Genomic DNA, 25,897 nt, shown 5'->3' with positions numbered 1-25,897 from the left:
GGGGAAAACTGTTCAGTCTTTCATTGTTCAGTGTATTTATTAACTAGTTTTTTCATAAACTGTTATGACTTCTTATACTCTTACAGCAAATAATTTAAGTTATAGACAGATGAATTCAATTGGAAGATGTTTCTGAAAAACTCCTTAGCGGGACTTTCAGGATTTTATCTTCTGATCATCTAGACCTGTATTGAAGGTCAAAAGCTTTCCAAATCTTATCTGGAAAAGACTTGTGACCCAGCTTTCCTTAGAAAGCCCATGACTAGGATCAACACCATGTTGTCTTCATTTGGCCTTCCAAATGTTAAGGTCATGAAGGAAAATGGGCACCCCTCTCAATGAGTACTCATTGAACACTTGAAAAGTTTTGCGTTGAGATCTTAGATGATATGATTCCAAGGCAACTGTTGGCAGTATATGGGCTTTTTATGGTCAGATTAAGGGAGTGAGATGGCAGTGATGCACCCTTGGTGTTAGGCAGTGGTCCTGCCGTGAGGCATGGCTGCCTTGGACTTAGCTGCCATCTGATTTCTTCAGGATCGAAGTCTAGGGATTGGCCTCTGGACTAGTTGCCTTTCCAGCAGGATTGGAGCCATCTAAAAAAGCAGTGCTAAGTAAGCAGAGGTAGGGTGGTTTCTGTTTTTTGTTTGATTGGTTTGTTTGTTTTTAACTAATTCTAACCTTCAAGGTTGAGCTGTGGTTCCATTTTTCATGGAGGATTAACCCTGTCAGCATCAGGTAAGGTGGAATTCTGATTTCCTTCCTCCACACCCTTTAAAAATCAGCCTTTTAAGTCTCTCTCAAAGCATTCGGGGATGATTACTATGAGGAGGAATGCCCTCTTTTAGCAATCTGCAGGGGGGATGTACATCAGAGAAACAACATCTAGTGAACAGGCAGGTCAGAAGGAGGCGGCTTGGATTTTGTTACTTCACACACACCAGGGAGCCCAGAGGTTCACTGTTAAATGGCTTTTATTTCTACTATCTCTGGAATATATAGGTAACAGTTGAGTTGACCTTGGTATGTATCTTATCGCAGAACCCCAGTTGAGAAAAGTTGCTGAAATAAGACTGTGAACTGGTATATGGGAAGTAGAATGTTACTACATAAGTACCACTTGAAAATGAGATTTCACACTTGGTACAATTGTCAAGTTTATGGTAGTTGTCTTCCAGAAATAAGCGAAAGGGATTCAATACTGGATGACAGGTAGGAGAGAGAGCCTTCCCCCTAGAAAAGTCTGAGGGACGTAGCCCTGGATTTTTGGTGATGTTCCCCACAGCCACCTGAACAGTCTAGGATTCGTGTTTCTCCGAAGTAACACAGATCGCCTCGGTCTCCTTAGAGTAGACTGGCTAGTGATTTGATGAGGTCCCGAGGGAATGGAGGTGGGGGTCCTTTGAACTGTTGGTCTCTGGTTAGTCTTCATCTAGTTCTCTGTTTGGCTTTAAGTGTCTTAACGTGTTGGAGATGAATCCCTATATGACAGTAACAACGTTAAATATCTCGTGAAGCTATAATTAAAGAAGTCCACATATACAAAATAAGCATTTTCATCATTTTTCTTAAGGGCTTTTAAAACTCTAAATCAAAGTTTTAGGGTTTTTTTTTATCATTAAAATAATCATTGTTTATCTCTGACTTTTTAAATTGATATTTTCAGATGTCTTCATAAATTTGTGACAGCTTTGTTTCTAACTTATGTTTTCATGGCAAAACCCCCAACAGGGTGTTAAATAAAGACTTTTATAGCAATATAAAACCGTCTTAGAATGTGTGGGGGAATCTCTTACTTTGAAGTCTACAGATCTTGCTTTTGATCCTCTCTTACTGTAAAAGCCTGCACCTGTGAGTGTCACTTCACCCATTCTGCACATTTGGCACATGTACAGTAAGTGTGTGCGTGTGGGGAGGGTGTGTCCTGCTGCAAGTGTGACTTTCTGGGGTGTGTTCAGTTAACAAAATAATTTCAGACCATAATTTATGTGTATAAGGGTAAAATTTGGATTTTTTGCATCTCAAAGACTTTTCCTGGCTTCATAAACTTTTTTTTTTAAAACGTAATTCTAAACTATCAGGGTAGGAGGCATGTTTTATTAGCATTTGGTTATGTTTACTTTAGTAAATCATTTTAGCATGTTTCTTGAATTTCTGTTTAAATATGTAAAGCATGAACTTTCTGAAAAGAGACTAGATTCAAGTAAATTGTTTTCTATCTGTGGGATTTTAGAATAGAATTTAGAGAAGAAAAACCCTGGAAGGAACAGCACACCTCCGTTTCTTCACCTATAAAATTAAGGGGTTAGACTAGATCATCTCTAAGCTCTGATTCAGTGATTATGTTTTCATTTGGTAGCACTTTATTACATTATTTTTCCATTTAGTAGGAAAGCCAGTAATTAATACACACACACACACACACACACACACACACACACACCCACACGCCACTAAACTGTAAAAGCTCCTAGAAGAATTCATTTACAACACTAGAATATCTAAGGCTTTTTTCAGTTTCAGGTCCATGGAAACAATTGTTTATTAGGCAAAATAGTATTTTATGATTATTTTAGAGTGTTTGTAGTCAATTTCATACTTGTCCTATCTAATATATCTTTTTAAAGTTTAATCACTAGTATGTGGTTATTCACAGCATTTTCAGCCGCAATACCTGATTTATTTTACTTTTTCAAATTGTGAAATACGTACACAGAAGAATGTTTATAATAATGTCTGTGTACATTTTAAACAACAATAATAGTAAAAGAACACCATTGTATTCACTACCAAGCTAAAGAAAAGGAATATTTCTCTAGCACCTTGGAAGTTTCTGCTCTTAGGACAGCCTCTACCCTCAGCCGGCCACTCCAGCGACACGACTATGGTTTTGTGGTTAATCATTGCTTTGCCTTTCTTTATAGTCTTACCGTGTATAATGTGGTTTTGTTTTTTTTTTAAATCACAATGCATCTAGATTCTTCTGCAGCTTGCTTTCATTGCTCATCATTGTTTATGAGATTCATACTTGTTAATATGTTCCTGTAGTCCTTTAATGTACTATATTTTAATTATGTATTCTGCTGTCAACTTTTGCATTTCCAGTTTGGACATCACCTCTCATTGTTGTGAAGAACCATTTAATGACATGGAAAGAGTTCTGTGAAGGGTTACAAGAAAGCAACTTTCTAAATGTTTATTAATCCAATCTTTGTTAAAGGCATTCTCTTTGGCTAAAAAATATTTCAAGGGGCACATAGGTAAAGTAAATATTAATGTTTCAGGTATTACTACCAGATAATGGGAATTTCACAACAGAATCATTGTTTTGAAAGCTGTAGTTCCTGTGTCAGGTAGTTGAGTGCAAGTCGCATGGATGAAGGAATCAAAGATTTCATTGTGGAAATTAGAAGCAGATGCTTCTAAATTGAAAAGTTTTTTTTCCCTGAGAGCAGCACTTTTTGTTGGCTATGTCATGCTAGAAATTCATCTTGGTTGAAAGGAATTTTTGTGCCTGGTTGTTAAACCTAATATGACTTTTGGATACAGATGGCTGACAAAAAAATAGTTTCTCTGATTTGTTTTAAACCATATTACAAATTTATTTATTTTAAATCTTCAAAAAAATTTAATTACAGTTGACATGTTATTATATTAATTTCAGGTGTACACCTCAGCAATTAGACATTACATAAACTACTAAGTGATCCTCCTGATAAAGCTCACACCCTTCTGACACCATACATAGTTACTAGAATTGTATTGTGTTTATTCCCTATGCTGTATCCCTGTATATCCCCAGGACTCTTCTATAACAACCGATTTGCATGTCTTAATCCCCTTATCCTTTCTTATCCTTTTCAGCCATCCTCCTGGTTCCCCTCCCATCTCTTGTTTTGGGCTCTTTGCACTTCCTGGACTTGTGTGTCTATTTCCTTCACCTGGTTAGGGACATTTTCTGTTTTGTTTTGTTTTTTTGTTTGTTGTTTTTTTTTTAACATAAACTTTCAATTCCTTGCTCTCTCTCTTTTGGTACCACATGATGCGAACGTTGGTGCACTGTAAGTTGTCCCAGTGGCTCCTTACACTGTCTTTATATTTTTTGGATTTTTTGGTTTTTACTGTTCTGCTTGGGCTTTTCTGCTTCCTTATCTTCCAAGTTTCTGCTTTGATCCTCTGCTTTATCTGCTGTACTGTTGATTCTGCAACATATTCTTCATTTCAGTTAGTGCATTTTTCATTTCTGACTAATTCTTTTTTGCAGTTTCTAGTTCTCTTTATGTTTCCTGTCTCTTTGTTGAAGTTCTCACTAAGTTCATGTACTCTCCTCCTAAGTTAATTGAGCATCCTTATAACCAGTGTTTTGAATTCTGTGTCTGGTAGATTGCTTATCTCCATTTTGTTTAGTTCTTCTTTTGGAGAGTTCTTCTGTTTTGTTTTGTTTTTATTTTTATTCAGGGCCTGTTTCTCTCCTCATTTTGGCTGCCTCCCTGTGATTGTTTTCTATGTATTAGGTATAGCTGCTATGCCTCCCAGACTTGGTAGAGTGGTCTAATAATGCAGTAGGTGTTCTGTAGGGTCCAGGGGCACAGCCTTCTTGATCACCCACTGGTGTCTGCTGAGTTCGCCCCTTGAGTGTGTCGCTTGTAGAGGTGGTTGGGTTGTGGTACTTTAACATGGTCTAAAGCTGTCCACTGGGTAGACTGGCTCAGTGTCCTCCCAGGAAGTATACAGGTCAAGGTCAGCTGCTGCTTGTGTTCTGCTCTTGGCCACCTGGCATGAGCTACAAAGTGATCTACAGATGGCTGATACTTGTGCTGGGCTTGGCGGTGCCAGGCCAGGCCAAGCTGTGAGCCAAGGCCAGCTGTTGCTGCGGCTGGGGCCATTTAGTAAGAGGTATGGGGCATACTGAGGCCAGATGCTGCTTATTTGAGAAATTTTAGGAAAATCTGAAGCATGAGCCTCTGGAAACAGTTTGGATGGGCTGAAAGGTGGATGGGGCAGGGCCTCAGGGGAATCACTAGGGTGATGGAGATTCAGGTAAGGTGCCTGCCTGCCAGCTCTGTGGGAGGAGGGTTCATCAAAGGAACAATGGTCTCTGCCAGCACCTCTGTCTGGGAGAAAGCCCCCCCCCCCAGTCTACCTTGATGCTGGACAATTCACTTCCTCCTCATATATCTCTGATGTCCTTCAAGCTGCTGCCCCTGTGCTAAAGCTCAGAGGAAGTGAGTCCAAGTCAGCCCATGTGGGACCTTTAAAGAGGAACTGCCTGGGACTCTAGAAGCCCTCCATCTTCCTCAGCCTCAATCCTTGCTGGTTTTTACAGCCAGAAGTTATGAGGACTTCTCTTCCTGGCACTGGAACCTGGGCTGGGAGGTGTGGTGTGAGGAAGCTGGGACGCCTCACTCCGCAGGAAGGACCCTTACAGCCAAGATCCCCCTCCCAGTTTTGATTTACCATAGGTGGGTGCGAGACCAGCCTCTTTGGTGTCTCTGCCCCTGCTGCCAGTCTCAGGGTGGCTTCCTCTTTAAGTCCCTCGTTGTAGGACTTAGATTCAGCCAGAGTTCAGGCAGTCTGCATGATGGTTGGTCTGTAGTTTAGTTGTAATTTTAATGTGATTGTGGGAGGATGCAAGTACCATGTTTACCTGTGCTGCCATCTTGACCGGAAGTAGTTTCTCTGGTTTAAAACGTCTACCTAAAATCTCCCCTCATATTCCGATTTTCTGAAGGTACCCAGGTTTTTATTCTGATGTCCATCTACCTCAGAGAAGTGAATCCCCACTCTAGCTCTAGAGGTGAGCCCTGGGTGGTTTAAGCTGACTGAACTATTCCATCCTCCAGTGATGGGCAGCTTATGATCTAAGGTCCCGGTTGGCAAACTGAGGCTTGCGAGCCACATGCGGCTCTTTGGCCCCTTGAGCGCGGCTCTTCCACAAAATACCACGTTGTGGGCACTACCTCGATAAGGAATGTACCTACCTATATAGTTTAAGTTTAAAACATTAGGCTCTCAAAAGAAATTTCAATCATTGTACTGTTGATATTTAGCTCTGTTGACTAATGAGTTTGCCGACCACTGAAGGCATCCCGCAGGGTATCAGCACTCTTGTTTGCCTCCACATTGTGGTTGATGTGACCACTCTGCGAGGTGCCAACCTTAAAGTGCAGTGATTTCAGGATACTAGGAAGAAACTAGGTCCTGGAGGACAGCGTGAACTACCACATCACACCACCCTCAAGCCCACTCATCCTACTTCTCATCCTTTGAGTTACTTTGGTTTTCATTAATTCCTCTTACATCACTTACACTAGTTTAACTACTAATAATTAACACTTACCTAGTGCTTACCATATACCTTACAACATCCTATAAAGTAGACAGTGCTATTATTTCCATTTTACAGATTTGAAAGCTGGGATGTAGTGAGAAGGGACTGTCCAAGGTCATACGGCTCATCAATAGCTGACTTAGAGGCAAAGCCAGGCAGTTTGGCTCCAGAGTCCAAGTTTGAGTTGAATATTTTTGCTGCCTGAAACTTACTGCCTCCCAACCAATGTATTTTTTCTCTGTTTGCTTTTATACAAGTTGGTTTAACCTGATATACATGGAGACTTTCCTAGAAACTATTTTGTTACTTTGACACAAGTTGGTTTCACCTGATACTCATGGAGACTTTCATAGAAACTTTTAGTTGACAGTGTTGGAGAATAGTTTTCTTCCATTATATTGTCCTCTAAATTTAAAGACAAGAAAAAATGTACTCCTTTTCCCATGTAAACAACATGCAGACAATATTCAAGATGCTGTGGGACGGGGAAGTGCTTTCTAAATAACATGATTTTAATCTTAATTGCTAGGGAATTTATTCACATTTCTGGTGAACTTTGAAATAATTTATTTAACATATCTTATTGGGCGCCTGTTATAGACCTAGGACTGCCCCAAGCAGTAGAAACAGAGAGATGCTGATGGATCCTGTTGAGATTCTAGTCTTCTGTGGGGAGACAGGCTTGCCAACAAGTACAAGGATGATTAGTGCAGGAGCAAGCATGAGACGGGAGGACTCCAGGCAAGAGCCTATTAGCTATCCCCCACTCCGTGTCCCATTATTCCTGGTGCCCTAGCAAAAATTAACTTGCCATGTGTGCTCCACTCTTCCTAAATTATCTGCAAATCACCCAGTTTTACCTCATTTTCTGGAATTTTCATGTGTATGTGAATTCCCTGTGCACATGTATAAAATTTGATTTTCTTCTTTTTGTTTTTTTTCTTTAAAGAGAGAGTGCAGGAGAAATGCCCTTCATCTGCCTGCCAGTGTGGAGCATGATTCCCGGACCAGTCAGTGTCCTGAGTTCTCCAGGGAGGTGGGTGGTGGGTGAGATAAAATGCAAAGGAGGATATTCTGGGCAAAGGAAACAGCTTGGCCAAAAGCATAGACATCTGAGAGCAAGGTTTGTTCAGGGAACCATGAGGAACCTATGGAAAAGTATGGCAGTAATATAAAACATGAACTGTAGCGTGGTCAGACGGAGGGTGGATAGGACCTGAAGGTGGAAGATGGCTGTGCCCTGGGGGGTGGGGTGGCACCACCCTCCAGCTGTGCAGCTGCTAGAGCACTAAGAGTGTGAGCTGGGTGTGACCGGCAGGGCAGGGTGTGCAGTTAAACAAGGTCACACTGCCAGCGTTGTGGGGGTGGCAGACTTAAAGAAAGGGACAAGACAGGAGCATTTACAAATCCAGGTAAGAACACACTGAGGAGCCACGGTAGAGAAAGACACTAGAGCGATAGACTAGACGGAAGGGTTTTTTCTTTTTCTTTTTTTATTTTTTTTTGTATTTTTCTGAAGTGAGAAGTAGAGGAGAGGCAGACAGACTCCGCATGCACCCGACCGGGATTCACCCGGCATGCCCACCAGGGGGCGATGCTCTGCCCATCTAGGGAGTTGCTCCGCTGCAGTCGGAGCCATTCTAGCGCCTGAGGCAGAGGCCACAGAGCCATCCTCAGTGCCCAGGCCAACTTTGCTCCAGTGGAGACTTGGCTACAGGAGGGGAAAGAGAGAGAGAGAGAGAAAGGAGAGGGGGAAGAGTGGAGAAGCAGGGTGATTCTCCTGTGTGCCCTGGCTGGGAATCGAACCCAGGACTTCTAAATGCTGGACCTATGTTCTACCAGTGAGCCAACTGGCCAGGGCAACAGATTTATTTTCTTACTAAGATTGTTTTTAAACTATAAATAGATGTAGCAACTAAATCTGTCCCAGCCTTTCTGACCATTGAGGATCACCTTTGCTGTCCTTCCTCTCCCTCACCTTCCTTGGGCCTTATATTGGAAAGACTATCAAAGTAAATTGTCATTTGTTTTCATTTTTTAAATCTGGCATTAAAACTATATGTGCTACTCAAAAATGATATAAAGTTGCTTAAATAAATGATCTTTTAATTTCCTTTAAAGTATTTCCACGGGTTGGTATGCCAATTTTATCAGGCTTTTTGAAATACTTAAAATAACTCTAAAGCTCCCCATTACTTCTTTTATAAACTCCGGCGTAGAAGCCATTGTAATTGTAGATGAATGGAATTATGCTTATTGCTGCTCAGTTTAGAGAGAGTATACCACAATTGTGCTTTGCAGAAATATGTTCTTAATCTCAAGTGTAAAAATCAAGTGCTGGTTTCATTGCCCCAAGTACCTCTGTTCCTGTTACCCTTTGCTTTGCTTCTGTAATAGAGTGAATAAAGTGAGTATGGTTATAGCAAATCACAAAGCCAAAGAAGGGGGAAACTTAAAAGAGCAGGAGTCAAAGTACTGCAGTGCAAAACTATTGCCAGAGCTAGAGAAAGTGATTGGTTGAGTTAACATAGTACAAAACTTTGAAAAAGAACAACTGCCTACTGTGTGCTGTCCAGTGAGTCTCATCAGAAACCTCTTGAGGTGTTGAAGAAAGTGCCTTTTAGGATACAGGGGAACATTTCATACCCTGATTTCTCATCTCTTCAGTCTTTGAGTTTGCACCATGGTACAGCAACTCATCCTTCTTCTCTCTGGACCCAGATGTCTCCTGCCTCCCCACTGGGGTTCTTACCTGTGTTACTTTCCACCCCTGCAATTCTTTCTTCTCCCTGCTGTGTCCCTCCCTCCATGAAATCTTTCCTGAGGCTGTGCTCCTCAGACCCCACGACCTTCATTTAACATTGAACTTAAATTACAACTGTATTACTTCCTATTTGTGCTGTGTTAATTTTGACCCTTCGAAGAAATTATAAGCTCTCTCAGGGCTACGATTTAGAGATGGTATGAGAGACAAAAACTAGTGTACTTTAACAAACTACTAGGTGACTCAAATACAGTTGGCTTATGCTTGTTCGCTGACTAAAAACATACTTTTTCTCCCTTCCTTTCTTCCACCTCTTTAATTTAGGGGCCTTCTTTATTCCTGCTAGTTGTATTCTAAAAAACATAGAATAAAACAGGGTAATTTTGTACTATAGTGGGCATTTGTGATTGGGAGTGGGGGCACGTAAGCTAAATAACTGGTGTTTTTAATTGATATTTGGTGCACTAAAATTTAGTAATCAATTTTTGTTAGACTATTTACTTTTTCCCCCCAGTTTTTACTCTGATGGATAATGATTTAGTGAGTACTTTTGTTCAAAAGTGTGGTGTACTTTGGTTGAATTATTATCTTATTTATTTCTTAGAAGTCAGATTGTTTGATCCTTTGCAATAGGATCGAAAGATAATAACATCTTCATGATTCTACTACAGACCAAGTCCTATTGATTTGGTGTGATTCAGTGATTTACTGTGCTAATTCCAGCTCATGCATACATAGATTTCACTAATTTCCCTCCTCTTTGCAATATAAAGCTCCTTTGTCTTTCTCATAGGCTCCCTTTGCTGTAGCCAAGGACTACCCACCTAATATTATTTACTAGAGTATGATAAGCATTATGTGGCAGCATCTCAAGTTCACTTTCATTATAACGTCTTTTTTTCCCATAACCAGCCCCAAGGTGTAGCAGATCTCTTTGGTTAAATACAGAAATGAAATAATGTTAGCTACTAACATGCAAAAACACCATTTTTTTTAGAACTTAAGGTATGATTTATGACAGAATAGATGGATTATGACCACTACATATTACCATAAAGCAGTTCTGTTTGCTTTCCATGATAGGAAGTCAACAGTGGTCCTTGGTAGAAAGTGAGAAACCTGTTTAATAATTTTCACAACAGCCCCATTTCAGAGGTGAGGAAAATGGACACAAATAATAAAGAGACTTGCCCCAGGGTACCCAGGTGGCAGGTGCCACAGCTGGGGTTCCAGTTCAGGCCGTCTGACTCCAGAGCCTAAGCTCTAAAGCAGCATGTTATATTCCCTGTGGCTGTAGCCCCCTTTCCAACCTCTGCTTTCTACAGAATCAATTATTACATTTCAAGTGTAGTTATTTATTACTTATATACATATCCATACACATGCTATATATGTAAAATACATGCATGCATTTACATATTTATATGCATATATTACATGCAATAAGTACATATAACAACTACTTAAAGTAACACATACATTTATAGTTGCATAGTGTGATAATGTTAGCAGGCTATCCTAGGTTGCATTTGATAATAAGCTTAATGATTTTCTCCTTCCCAAATTTATAAAACAGACCCAAAATTAAAGCTGTTTTTATTAAAATTTCTACAACTATACTTTAAACAATTGCCAAGTTATATATATATACAAGTATGCATTCCAGTCACTTTTTTTTCATAAAACTAAGCACATTTTTTTTCTGCAGCTACTGTATTTTATTACAAATGGACATATATTACAAGCATATTCAGCACAATTCTATAAAAACACATTGTGGTCTTCAGTAAGACTGGATGGACTGTTCACCCACAAATTAGTATTCACGATGAGATATTCTTGTTGCTGAAAATTTCAGTTATGAATTAATTGCCTGTACTTTGTTTACGTTAAATGAATTTATGCATTTTTCCATAAATCACTTGCTCATGGAGAATGGTAGTGTCTAAATAGCAGCTCAACCACCTAAAATTTTCAGTTACTCAGACTTTTTTTTTTACCTTCTAGGTCTCCTTTGCTAATGATATATTCATCATAGTGAATATTCTACTTTGGTTTAGACTAGAGAGAAACTTTAAACCTTAGCATTGTGTTTTTTCTCCAAGTAAATATCAGTCTTTGTAGCCAGTGATAGTAAACATTCAGTGAATTAATGAGTAAGTGTGTCAAGCAACAAATCAACTTCTTGTTTAAATAGGCCCTGTTAGGGAGGACTTAGTCACAAGTGGCAGAATTAGCCTAAGAGGAAAGATAATTTTTGACTCACTATATGGGAATTTCTAGGAATGGTTTCTGGCTTGAAACACTGCTAGGTACAGAAGTTAAAATGATGTGGTCAGGATTCTTTCTGAGTTTCACTTTCCTCTTTGATGCCTTTCTTCTTCAGGAAAATTCTTAAAATGTAAGATGATTGCCAGCAACTCCGGGCTCCTATCATTCCCACAAATAGCAATCCAAAAAGAGAAGCAGCCCTCTCCATCCCAACATTTGTATAACGAATTTCATGGAGGAATCCTGGCTTTGCTTGGGTTACATTTGTACCTTTTTAGACCAAGCACTGCAACTGGAGAATAGAGTACCTGTTTGGCTAGCCCTGGGTCAGATCCTTACGCTTCATCATCTCTCCACCGGGCCAGAGTAGAGAACACACTGTGACTGACAGTCCCCCCCCCGCCGCCGAAACCTCTGGGGTGGGAGAGGAGCACTCTTCAGTGGAAAGATGGTGCTGCATAGCTTAAAACAGATATTGTCTACATTCCGTTCTTTGGTCAGCCAGCACATTTGAACCTGTGCACTCATACACGCTTTCTCTTTTTGTAAATAAAATTTCAAAGGAGTCACTACCCAATTGTTATTTACAACAACAATAATAATGCAACTGTTCCATTTACAACGAACAATGCTGCATCAGGCTCCTAAATTCTAGACCACTAGGTGATATACAGTGTGTTCGTAAAGTCATGGTACACTTTTGACTGGTCACAGGAAAGCAACAAAAGAAGATAGAAATGTGAAATCTGCACCAAATAAAAGGAAAACCCTCCCAGTTTCTGTAGGATGATGTGGCAGCATGTGCGCATGCGCAGATGATGACATAACACCATGTATACAGCAGAGCAGCCCACGACCATGCCAGTCGAGATGTGGACAGTACAGAGGAAAGTTCAGTGTGTTCTGTGGCTCGCTAAATTCGAATCCGTGACCAAAGTGCAACATGAATATCGGTGCATTTATAACGAAGTGCCACCACATAGGAATAACATTACTCGGTGGGATAAGCAGTTGAAGGAAACCTGCAGCTTGTTGGAGAAACCACGTTCTGGTAGGCCATCAGTCAGTGACGAGTCTATAGAGGCTATACGGGATAGCTACCTAAGGAGCCCTAAAAAATCTGTGCGTGAGCCCACATCGAACTGCACTGAATAGGTATGAAACTGGGAGAGTTTTCCTTTTATTTGGTGCAGATTTCACATTTCTATCGTCTTTTGTTGCTTTCCTGTGACCGGTCAAAAGTGCACCATTGCCTGACCTGTGGTGGTGCAGTGGATAAAGCGTCGACCTGGAAATGCTGAGGTCGCCGGTTCGAAACCCTGGGCTTGCCTGGTCAAGGCACATATGGGAGTTGATGCTTCCAGCTCCTCCCTCTGTCTCTCTCCTCTCTAAAAATGAATAAATAGGCCCTGGCCAGTTGGCTCAGCGGTAGAGCGTCGGCCTGACGTGCGGGGGACCCGGGTTCGATTCCCAGCCAGGGCACATAGGAGAAGCTCCCATTGCTTCTCCACCCCCCCCCCTTCCTCTCTGTCTCTCTCTTCCCCTCCCGCAGCCAAAGCTCCATTGGAGCAAAGATGGCCCTGGCGCTGGGGATGGCTCCTTGGCCTCTGCCCCAGGCGCTAGAGTGGCTCTGGTCTCGGCAGAGCTACGCCCCGGAGGGGCAGAGCATCGCCCCCTGGTGGGCAGAGCTTCGCCCCTGGTGGGCGTGCCGGGTGGATCCTGGTTGGGCGCATGCAGGAGTCTGTCTGACTGTCTCTCCCCGTTTCCAGCTTCAGAATTTAAAAAGGAAAAAAAAAAAAAAAGGTAATAAAAAAAGTGCACCATGACTTTACGGACACACTGTATGTATTCTTGTTGGTTAATTGTAGATGTGCCTTCTCATGACCTGGCAACTCATGACTAACAGTTATTTTAATAAAAGTTCTCTCAATACCTTGATAGCTAATACTTTCAATTTATTTCATTTAATCTTTCCAGTTATTCTAGGAGCCCAATATTATAGATTTTACAGATAAAGAATCAGACTCAGAGGTTAGGTTATATAGCTAATACTGTAGAATGCAGATTAGAACCCAGGTTTGACTGATTGGGAAGGTTAAGTCTGTCTTCTTTCTATTCATGTTGTCTCTAAACACCCGAGTTTCAACCATATGAGAGATTATCTTAAGTTTTCAGCAGTTCCTGGTTTATGTACTAGCATGATGGTTGGAAGGTAGGATGAGACAGTAACAGAGTCGAATGATCTTTCCAGAAGGTTTGGCTCTATATGGTTGATAGATGACAACTACTTTCTTTTTTTGGGGGGGGGGGGTGGCAAGGGTGGGGATATAAAACAGTAACTGCAGAACAGGCCATGAAATAGAAATAGAAAGTGTTCAATTTACAAACTCTTGAGAAAAATAATTCTGTGGCCCCCAAAACAGCTCGTGAGCAATTGACTCTTAAGGAAAAAAGAAATCCTCACGATGCAGAGCATGCAGAGAAGTTGAAAATCAAGTATCAGTTGTCTCCAGGGTAATTTTTGTATTTTCAGGTACTAGAATCAAAATGTAAGGCTCTCTAGGAACAGGTACCAGGTAATAATGGATGTGTCCTTACGTAAGAAATTTGGCAATACACTACATTAAAAATGTAAGTTGCAAGAGGCTAACCTTCAAAGCAGTTTTGAAGCCAGAGGCCATTAGACATTGAAGAGGTTGAAAAATTTGACTTCCAAGGTTCAAGCCAGATCACTGGGTTTGGAATTCAGTTGCTAACCTTTACTTGGGAAATTTTTGTTTTAATATTAAAAGTTGTACTGTTACAGTAAATCCTCACTTAACCTTCTCGATAGGTTCTTGGAAAATGCAACTTTAAACAAAACAGGGTATAATGAAACTAATCTTAGCATTGGCTAATTGATATAAACAAGAGTCAAGTTCAGGCAGCATAAACATCATCAAACTTCTAAATAAAGACTCACAACACTGCTGATATTAAACATTGAAATAAATGTGAGTTATACATACATTTCAGAAAGGTTAATATAAACAAGACCATTCTTTTCCAGCCTGCTTATTCCAGTTCAGGGTCGCAGGTGGCTGGAGCCTCTCCTGGCTGCTCAGGGCACAGGCGGCACCAACCATGGCCAGGACACCCTTCCATCACCGGACACTCTCACCCGCTCACACTCACTCAGACTGGGACCGTGTGGCTACATCATTCATGTCACGTGCACATCTTTGGGTTGTGGGAGGATTCTGGAGCACCCAGGGAAAAATGCAAAAAACCCTCCAAAAAACCCCCCAAAACCCTTAGGGAGAATGTGCAGACTCCGCACATTCAGTGGCCTCTGCTGGGAATCAAATTATTATTATTTTTTCTCATCAGTGTTGGAACAAAATGACATGGAATGAAGCACATTATTTGAGAACCTGCTGTACAGCTGGGTGGTAAAAAGTAGCCCCTCATGACTAATAGGAAACCCATAGAGTGTTGGTTCCCAACAATGACTTGATTGGGCAATGTCTGGAGGTATTTTGGATTGCCTTATAAATTAAGTTACAATCCTTTCACTTTTTTAGGATGACAGTGTCAAAATTGAGAATCTCCCTTTGCTCCATTCAAAGTGAGACTATTATTATGTGGGTAGGAAATTTCTGGTGACTTTATTACTTTGTTATTACTACTATTTAATTTAATCAATTTTTTTTTAGCAAGAGAGAGAGACAGGAAGGGAGAGAGATGAGAAGCATCAACTCATAGTTGCAGCACCTTAATTGTTCATTGATTGCTTCTCATATGTACCTTGACCCCTTACTCAAGCCAGCGACTTTGGGCTTCAAGCTAGGGACCTTGGGGTCATGTCTATGATCCCAAACTGGAGGCAGGGACCCTACTACGCTCAAGCTGGTGAGCCTGCACTTAAGCCGGATGAGCCCGTGCTCAAGCCGGCGACCTCGGGCTTTTGAACCTGGGTCCTCAGCGTCCCAGGTCAACACTCTGTCCACTGTACTACCACTGGTCAGGCTTTTATTATTTTTAAAAATCTTACTGTAGAATACTTTTAAATATACAAGGGTTACACAGATAGCACAGAGAGTTCCTCCTGTATCCCCTACATGGTCCCACTCTTTCTTATTTGTCACAACTAATGAATCAATATTGCTGTGGTACAGGGTAGGGCCAAAGTATCTTGACCATTGTTCACATGGGAACTAATACAATAATTAATAAATAATAATATAAGAGCTTGACCTGTGGTGGTACAGTGGATAAACCATCGACCTGGAATGCTTAGGCCACCAGTTTGAAACCCTGAGCTTGTCTGATTAAGGCACATATGGGAGTTGATGCTTCCTGCTCTTCCTACCTTCTCTCACTCATTCCTCTCTCACCCCTCTCTAAAATGAATAAATAAAATCTAAAATAATCATAATAATATAAGAATAAACTCTGTTTTGCATACTCACAACTGTAAACCTACTTTTGCGTTACCCTGTATAATGAACTAAAGTCCATACTTTTATTTCAGGATGACCCAGTTTTAAAGGTTATTTCCAATAATTTCTAAAGAAATGGAAATCAATATTGAATGTCCATACCATGTAGTGGCTTCCTGATCCTTAAAAGAAATGAAGTAACTTTTTTTTTTTCTTTATGTATTTTTCTGAAGTTGGAAACGGGGAGGCAGTCAGACAGACTCCCGCATGCGCCCAACCGGGATCCACCTGGCATGCCCACCAGGGGGCAATGCTCTGCCCATCTGAGGCTTTGCTCTGCTGCCACCAGAGCCATTCTAGCACCTGAGGCAGAGGCCATGGAGCCATCCTCAGCACCCGGGCCAACTTTGCTCCAATGGAGCCTTGGCTGCGGGAGGGGAAGAGAGAGACAGAGAGGAAGGAGAGGCGGAAGGGTGGAGAAGCAGATGGGCGCCTCTCCTGTGTGCCCTGGCCGGGAATTGAACCCAGGACCCCTACACACCAGGCCAACGCTCTACCACTGAGCCAACTGGCCAGGGCCAATGAAGTAACTTTGAAACCAGTGGTGCTTATCAGGAAATAAGGGCTTATAATAATATGGGTTTAAAATCCAAGTGTGGGAATCTTATAGCTTAACATTTTATTTGTAAATTGGGAATTAATAAAGATGGCAAGGCAGAGTTTGATCACTGGTAAGCTGTTTCGTTGTTGCCTGGAAAATATGATATTATGACATGGTTCGTTCTTTATAGCTAATCTAGCCTAACATCATTGGACAGAAGAAAGGGCTGCCCTTGAATAGGAAATGTGCCTTCCTGGAACGGAGCTGAAACTAAGTTTAGGACACAGAATAAGTAGCCAACAGATACGAGGCTAATTTCTACAATTCAGATCGATATCAATTTAGTTTTATTCTTTTCCCCAGGACTGTCCAATATAAGATTAAATTTTATACTAGAGCATATTAGAGATAAAAGTTATTTTGCTATTTCAGTTGAACCTTTTAATCAGCTTTAATGCAGCACTGGGTGAAGTAAAAGCTTAATTCTATTTCTCTTCTAGGGCTTTTTAGTTTGCCATCCTCAGAGCTTTCTAGAAAAAGCAGCAGTGGCACATTTCTGCATCTTAAAGACTGCTTTTATTAAATTTTCTTCAGTGACACTCGTTTAGTCTCACTGCATTATTTGAACCATGAAATAAGTAAAAATTGTACTCAGATGAAATTTCAAAATTAATGAAGATTTGGATACATCCCAAACCTCAGAACGCATTTTTTCCCTGTTTTTTTTTTAATTATAGAAAGTAGGTCAGTAGAAATACCCCCCCCCTTTGATTGATTTAATTAAAAATGGAAAATTATACGAGTAACTCAATTTGAAGCATAGATTTAAATAAAAGAAATATACCGGGATTAATATCACTTAAGTGAATTTAAATAAGATGCATTTAAGCATAACTTATAATTTCTTCTTGAAATATTTAACAGAGAAGAGGACTGTGTGTTGAGTATATCAATACATAGGGGAAAATTGGCCATGAAATCATTTTAGAACTGGGTTTCTTTTTCTTTCTTTTTAAAATTATTTTTTAAAGACTTTATTCGTTTTTAGGGGAGAGAGAAAGAAGGGAAGGTGGGGAAGGAGCAGGAAGCATCAACTCCCATATGTGCCTTGACCAGGCAAGCCCAGGGTTTCAAACCAGCAACCTCAGCATTCCAGGTCAACGCTTTATCCACTGCACCACCACTGGTCATTCCAGAACTGTTTGGTATGCCTAAGAATTTTGTTTAACAGGACCTTAACAGATATGTGCTGGTGGGGGGTGGTATTCTCTGCCCAAGTAAATTTTAGAAATATTGTTAAACAAATTAAAAAAGTTGCCTGCAGGATTTCTTAGAGCCTTTAACATTTGCTGAATTTCTACAAGAGGGTATATATGGGGTACCCTGTTTCCCCAATTCATTTATCTGTAGATAACCTAGTAACATTTTTCAGGAAAATGTTCTGGGTGTACATGTGATCTGTTTTAGAAATTTATACCTTCAAAAATATTGAGGACTTCACCCCCAGTTAATAGTGTTGATGTGGTATCATTCACATAGGATTCCTCCTCCCGGTTCTAGACCTGCAAGGTGTTTTCCTGGTGTGTAATGTGGAGCTGTTATATCCAGGCCTGTGCTTAGTACCTTCCTTCTGTTAACTGAAGTGTGATCTCCAAACATGCCCGCTATCAGAAATAGCTGGGGAGCTTTTTTTTAGAAGATGAAGGTTCCTAGGCCCTGACCCTGAAGATTCTGACTGAGTAGAAACCTCACTGTGCAGTATCCTGTATTTATTATGATTCTGATGCAGCCAACGCTGGGCCTGCAGCTGGTGCTTTGAAACTGTGGAACTAAACACACGCATGTTTTCTTTAGAGAGGTGGTTGGATTTGGGGTGCAGTTAGTTTGTAGCCATAGAACACCTGGGTCAACCATCCCCTCTGGAGAGAAGTGCAGCACAGACTTCCAGTGACCCCGTGCTGGCTGTAAACTACTGGAATGGAAAGTTATTGCTATTATCTGTTAAGAAAAGCAGAAAACTCCTAAGGGAGCTTTTGGTCACCTTCCTAAGGAGGAAGTACTGTATATAAGATTACCATTTGTTTTTACTTAGCTTGAGTAGTTCCCTTGTGATTAGTATATTATTTCTATTTTAAAAAGAAACTAGTTTCTATTTACTCATGGTGTCATCTAAGAGTATATTCTCTCTCACCCTCCTGCTGATGACAGATGGACATTTAACCTTAGGAAGCAAATAGGCCAAGATTTAATCTCATTTATGCTTTGATTTATGTGAGCACTGATAAGAGCTTTTCTATTAAAACTATATGGTTATAACTCTGCATGGTAAAACAGTTCCATATTCCTGGCAATTCTCTTTCGCATCCCACAAATATGGGAACAATATAAATATAACAATACCAAAAAAGGAACAATATAAATATTGCTAATGGTTTGAGAGGCTACTAGGCTTAACACTTTGGGGTTGAATAATGATATCTTAGCAATAACATGAAATCCTAGACACACTCCTTAAAAGTAGGAAATATCTACCAGGTTAAAAATTATTTTGCAAGGCCTTGCCAATGCAATGAGACGTGAGATAAATAAAACGTGTAATTACTGAATATTGGAGACAAAATTTTTATTACTTGTAAGCAAAATTGTATCTATTGAAAACCTGAGAGAAGTTAAAAAACAAAATTAATGTTTAATAAACTGTTTAGATATCAGAGGTATCCAAAATCCACATTTCTTTAATATACAAACATAATTTGATCTATGCAGTCTTGTTATTCCTGTGCATTTTATTGGTTAGTAACAAATAGAAAAATTGTTTACGTTGTCAGGCTAGAGAATCAGGAGAGAGAGCCGTGCCAAAGAAACGACAGGAGAATCAAGTTGTCCAGGGCACAACCGTGGTCAGTGTCCGAGGGACATCAGTTACAGTGACTCCTACGGATATGCCTGGTGGTCTGGAGATCACGGCTTCCTGTGTCAGGGCCACGTGGGTGACATGAAAGAAGTGAAAGCCAGACCAGAGTGGTTGGAGAAGGAATGTAATGCAAGAGCCAAGTCATTTATCTGAATTTGTAATGGAAGAAACAGAGTTTGAGAATTTTGTTGTTGTTGCTGTTTTGTCATTTTGCATATTTCCAGAGCGCCTTGTTATCTCTCCCGGAGGCTGGAAACTCCTCAAAGGCAGGCTCTGAGCCTCCGAGCCCTGTAGCGCATGGTACCCCCTCCAACGTCAGGGCGCTCATTGACCTTCTGTTTAATTCATGACTGTGAATGAATGTTTTAAAACAGTTGTCAGTGGGGAAAATACAGACTACATTGCAGGGAGTTCTCCTGTCCTAGGCAGACACTTGCCATCCCTGTGCCAACAAGAGCAGTGGTGTTGCTGCTCATCTTCCTGTCTCTCCTCCCCAATCACATCGCCTTAATTCATAGCCTGTTTGGGGCTTTTTTAAAATTTTTTTGGTGTGTGTGTGTTTTTTTTTACAGCTATGAAACCTACCTAGTGGAACATCATGCTGCTTCTCCTGTAGAGCGTGTGATGAGGAGCAGAGTTTGGCTTTGGAGTTCTTGGAACCAGAGGACTTGCCGAGGCCTCGGAGCCCAGCCCTGACCACTAGAGAGCCCACACACAATGAACAAACTGAACTTCCATAACAACAGAGTCATGCAAGACCGCCGGAGCGTGTGTATTTTCCTTCCCAACGACGAGTCCCTGAACATCATTATAAATGTGAGTAGATGACACTTTAGAAATGTTTCGATACTTGTGTTCCCATCGGTGACCACATTGCAAGTTCTGACTTGGTTAATTAAGGGGAAAGTTATTACAGAATGAGACCATTAATAGGGTGGGCGTTTGGCGTGTTAAAGTAGTCTACACAGGTATGAACTTTAAATTAGGGTAAAATTAGAGAGTTTTAGTTACTATACTGTAGAAAAACAGACAGCTATTTTTAAACTTTTAATTGAACTGCATTTTTTTTTTTTTTTTTTGGTATTTTTTTTAAATGAGAAGCGGGGAGGCAGAGAAACAGACTCCCACATGCACCCAACCTGACATGCCCACCAGGGGGCGAGGCTCGGCCCATCTGGGGCGTTGCTGCACTGCAACCAGAGCCGTTCTAGCACCCGAGGCAGAGGCCATGGAGCCATCATCAGCACCCGGGCCAACTTTGCTCCTATGGAGCCTTGGCTGCAGGAGGGGAAGAGAGAGACAGAGAGGAAGGAGAGGGGGAAGGGTGGAGAAGCAAAAGGGCGCTTCTCCTGTGTGCCTGGCTGGGAATTGAACCCGGGACTTCCACACACTAAGGCTGATGCTCTACCACTGAGCTAGCTGGCCAGGGCTTAAACTGCAATTTTTATTGATATATACTATGAACTTGCTTTTTGAATACTTTTGAGTTGGACCTACACACATGAAATAATAATTGCTAGCTTCTTTATGTCTTTTGAATTTTTATTTATTTATTTTTTTTTGTATTTTTCTGAAGCTGGAAACGAGGAGAGACAGTCAGACAGACTCCTGCATGCGCCCGACCGGGGTCCACCCGGCACGTCCACCAGGGGCGACGCTCTGCCCACCAGGGGGCGATGCTCTGCCCCTCCGGGGCATCGCTCTGCCGTGACCAGAGCCACTCTAGCGCCTGGGGCAGAGGCCAAGGAGCCATCCCCAGTGCCCAGGCCATCTTTGCTCCAATGGAGCCTTGGTTGCGGGAGGGGAAGAGAGAGACAGAGAGGAAGGAGGGGGGAGGTGGAGAAGCAAATGGGTGCTTCTCCTATGTGCCCTGGCCGGGAATCGAACCCGGGTTCCCCACATGCCAGGCCGACGCTCTACTGCTGAGCCAACCGGCCAGGGCCTTTTGAATATTGTTTTAATAGTATCCTAAGTATAGCCAATTTCAAGGATAGGCTGTGCCTTTTGAACATTAAGCTGTTGCTTATGCTTCATGAGTCAGAGTTAATTCTGTTTAGTTTACCTGAACATTAAGGAACATGACACTGTATTTGTAACTTTTAAAATTGAGTTATAATTTACATACAACAGAGTATAGGAATCTTAAGCTTATAGCTCCGTGAATTTTCACAAATCTATACATCCATGTAATCATCCTCCAACCTGAGATATAGTACATTTCCAGCATGCCAGAACAATCTTTTGTGACTTCTCCTTGTCAGTAACCTCCACCCAAAAGCTAACAGCTATTCCCGCCTCTGTCACCATGGAGTAATTCTGCTTGTATCTGGACTTCATGCACCTGAAATTGTGTGATATGTTCTCTTTTGTATCTGGCTTCTTTCATTCACCATTTGGCCTGTGAACTGCATCTATTTTATTGCTTGTAACAGTAATTCTTTTTCATTGTTGTAGAATATTCCACTGTGTGAGTATACCCAATATCTTTAACTACTATTGATGAGTATTGGGTTATTTTAAGTATGCAAGTATGGAGCTGTTACAAATAAAAATGTTATGAACATTTTATGTGTATGCACATATGTATGTATTTCTGGGCTTACAGCAAGATGGAATTGTGGATCCCAAAGTATACATATGTTTTGCTTTGGTAGAGACTGCCAAACAATTGGATGGTACTCAGTTATGCCTAGCATTTTTAAACTTCTCTCTCTAGTATCAACTTCCATATTCTTTCTTTCACTGATTACATTCTGATGGAATTAAGGGGGAAAAATTGCTTCAGTGCATGCCTTGAATTAGTTTTCTTTGCTTTGTGCTACTTAACCCAATTGCTATATAAAAGAATATTTCTAAATGTTACACTGAATATATATGACATTTAAATAGCCCCATTAAAAAGTTTAGATAGGAAATGTTTCTGCTTATTACTATAACTATTTTGACTTTATTCTGACAATCACTACAGTTTCTTTTTTTTGTGTGTGTGTTTTTCTGAAGTGAGAAGCAGGGAGGCAGAGAGACAGACTCCTGCATGCACCCAACCGGGATTCACCCGGCATGCCCACTAGGGGACAATACTCAGCCCATCTGGGGCATTGCTCCATTGCAACCAGAGCCATTGTAGCACCTGAGGCAGAGGCCATGGACCCATCCTCAGTGCCCAGGTGAACTTTGCTCCAATGGAGCCTTGGCTCTGGGAGGGGAAGAGAGAGATCGAGAGAAAGTAGAAGGGGAGGGGTGGAGAAGCAGATGGGCGCTTCTTCTGTGTGCCCTGGCCGGGAATCAAACCCAGGACTTTTACATGCTGGGCCAGTGCTCTACCGCTGAGCCAACCAGCCAGGGCCACTACAGTTTCTTGATTTACTAATGTAACCTTGTTTTTGCTCAAAGGGTTTGTTGGAGAATCAAACCTGCCTATTGAATTAATGTTGTCATCTGTGGGGCAGAATTTTTTTATTACTGAATTGATTGGGGTGACATTGGTTCACTAAACCATACAGATTTCAAGTGCACAAGTCAACAAAACATCTGCACCCTCATCATGCATGTTAGGCAGAATTTCTAAGGATTGGGTACTCCGGGTACCTGAGCTGTTTCTGATATGTGAAATAACAGACTGTTATTTCTGCAGCATTTAGTTGTTGAAACCTAATAAAAATTGGCAACATATCTCTATTTTACTGTAGGCACTGGCAAAATATATAAAAATGTAATTTACTTATATATGTGAGTATGCTATTTGATTCTTTTATATAGTTAGATAAAAATATATCCACCATATTTTAAAAATATAAATAATCATGTAGCATCAGCACTTAAGAAACTTCTTTCAATTCTGTTTCTGTCTTTTCACCTGGTGGAATATGTCCACATGTGTTCATGTGTGTTTACATATACACATACAGGATATGGAACCAACTTGACTGATCTCAGGTTCAATAGAAAGAATTCTAAGAGCTGACTATAATTTTCTAGGGAAGTTAATTTGTACTAAAATCTCAGGTGAGGAAGATAATTATAGAGAACAAATTGGAACGTAGCCAATCCACTCATTGTTGTACATTACTGGCTTTAAAACTTCAATGTACACCAAAATTAAGTCTTCAGACCATTGTGTTCCACCCTGGAGATGCTGATGCAGTAAGTCTAGGGTAGGACACAGGAATCTGCTTTTAACAAGATTCCCCTAAACAGGTGCTACAGATATTTTAAAATGAAGCCAGACGGACAAAAACCTTAATATTGTACCAGCACCACTTAGTGTAACTCTGTAGAACTCTGTTTACTGGATTGTGTTGTAGACATTGAGTCAGTGGCCTAGTCCTTGGAATACATAGTAAAGACAAAGTAAATGTTGGTTATTAGTAATATAGTTATCATCACTGTTATTGAGAAATGGTGTTAGAGTAGTCATATTTTGACTACACTTTACTAGTTTTGTGATCTTTGGACAAATTGCTTAAGCTCACTCTCCTTCCTCACTTTATTTGATTTATGTCGAGTCTCCTTCTGCCTTTCCTGTGTGAAGAATAATTGACGGACAGTATGGTAGTGAAAAGACATGAGTGTACTGAAAACACACAGACCTGAATTCAAATCCCATGCCTGAATGACTCTTACAAAGTTCATTAAACCTTCCTCAGCTTCAACATCTTCACCTGTAAAATGGGGACAGTGCCTGTGCTGCAGAGTGACTGTGAGAATTAAGGGATGGCGCGAGGTACACTTGCTCACACATAGATGATAGCTGCTGCTATTATTACTGTCATTCCTTACTCAGAGATTAACTTAACACTTCTTTAATTCTAATTGCCTTCTTTGGCAAAGTTAGTATAATTCCTACAGGATTGTCGGGACTCTGAGCATGAGCTGTAAAGCCATATTTATAGCATCATGATTAAGGAAGATTTTAGAGTCTCGGGGACCTAGGTAAAAATCCATACTCCTTGACCTACTCTGCGCTCTGGGCAAGTTTGTGTTTTTGCTTCAGTTTCCTCATCTTTAAAATGGAGACCATCTTACTCTCCTCCCAGGGACGTTGCAAGGATTTAAAGATACTATGTTTGTATGAAGTGTGTCCTGTAGTGCTTGGCACACAACCACTTTGAGCTGTTTGCTCTCTTCACTTGGGCGCTGTATTCATGAAACTCACGTGAAGAGTCTGAGCCCCACTAGGCCTATTCTTATTCCAGGGCAAGTAGATTCCCCTGTTGATTCCCTTGCCAGTGTCCCGGGACTCCTGTCTATCAAGCTGTCAAACCCAAGGAGGGAGGGACTGTGTTAAGGAGTTTGGAAACCCCTCACTGCTAGCAAACTCCTTCAGGGTTGCCAAAGGCCTGTCATTTCTGACACAGTGTTATTTTTGTATTCAGAAAATAACAGTTGATGTTTGTAGAGTTGTGTGGTATCACACATTAACTGGAGCAAAAACTATTTCATTAATGGTCTAATTTTCTTTTTTTTATCATTTCTAAATAGTTTTAAACAAAGGAAGTATATTTCCTGACAAGTATAGTTGATAAAATGTTGTCTTTCTATATATGAGGTAAATTTAGTGTTTTGGTCATTCGGAATTCTCCATGAGTTGAACTGGTAGGGGCTGTTTTAAATGATTTTAATCATCAGATAAATATTCAATATAGAAACTTGGAAAATTTTGGAAATAAAATCATGGTAAATATAAGAGTCACAAAAGTTCTAAGTGATATAAATTGTGGCTAAGAGCTTATACCTCTTCACTAAGACTAGAGTGAACGATTCTATGTTGTTGTTTTTTTGCCCTGGAATATATTTTAAACACTCTCACTCAAATCAAGCCATTGGCATTTAGGATCAAATGCTGTTTTCATTAAAAACTTCTATGTAGAGTATATTTTTAGATCATGCTTAATTCTTATTCTTAACACTTCATACTTTATAGCACTTTTTAAAGTTCCCATTCCTCCTCAAGATTAAAGAATGAAAAGTTTCACAATAGCTAAAATGTAGCTTTAAAAGACTCATAATATGCCAATGCAAAAAATTCAAGCTTGTTTTCACAGCAGGTAAGTTAAGAGCCACAGCCTTAGTTAATTGCAGTTTTTAAATAAGAACACTGCACTTACTTGATAGTTGTTAAAGAGCTTTATAATTGGGCTCCAAATACTTGATTTTAACTTGAGGAATAATAATAATTACATGGGACGTATGGAGGAAATGTACAGTGTTACTTGAACGACAGTTACACAGTACAACATAGTTTATTTTTATGTATAGTTTGAAGTTTAAGAATTTTTCTCAGGCCCCCAACGTTTAGCTCAGTTGGTTAGAACGTAGTCCTGAAACACTAAGGTTGTGGGTTCATCCCCGTCACACCACACACAGGAAGCTACCAATGAATGTGCAACTAAGTGGAAGACAAATGAATGCTTCCCTCTCTCTCCCTCCCTCCCTCTCTTTCTCTCTAAAATCAATTAAAAATTTTTTTTCCTGTTAATTTTTCATCACATTTTATCCCAAGTGCTTTGTATATGGCATTTTTAAATACAGTCAAAACCAAGGATTAAAGGTATCCTAGACTACATGACATTCTAAGTCTCAAATTTGTAGTATG

General features: G+C 40.5%; 1 protein-coding gene across 5 annotated transcripts in view; it reads left to right on the top strand.

Annotated features, from left to right (window-relative positions):
* The window catches only part of FRMD6 (FERM domain containing 6), a 93,681-nt gene that overhangs the window by 21,679 nt on the left and 46,105 nt on the right, over positions 1–25,897 (top strand). For all 5 annotated transcript variants that reach the window (XM_066388507.1, XM_066388503.1, XM_066388504.1 and 2 more), the window contains exon 2: positions 19,875–20,118. In XM_066388507.1, the coding sequence (XP_066244604.1) occupies positions 20,020–20,118 (99 nt within the window). In that variant the 5' untranslated portion in view covers positions 19,875–20,019. The remainder of the gene's footprint in view (positions 1–19,874; positions 20,119–25,897) is intronic.

The sequence above is a fragment of the Saccopteryx leptura genome, chromosome 6, assembly GCF_036850995.1.
Source record: "Saccopteryx leptura isolate mSacLep1 chromosome 6, mSacLep1_pri_phased_curated, whole genome shotgun sequence".
In the NCBI taxonomy this organism is placed as follows: domain Eukaryota; kingdom Metazoa; phylum Chordata; class Mammalia; order Chiroptera; family Emballonuridae; genus Saccopteryx; species Saccopteryx leptura.
Note: the sequence above shows the minus strand (reverse complement) of the source record. Positions and strands in the feature narration are given on the sequence as shown.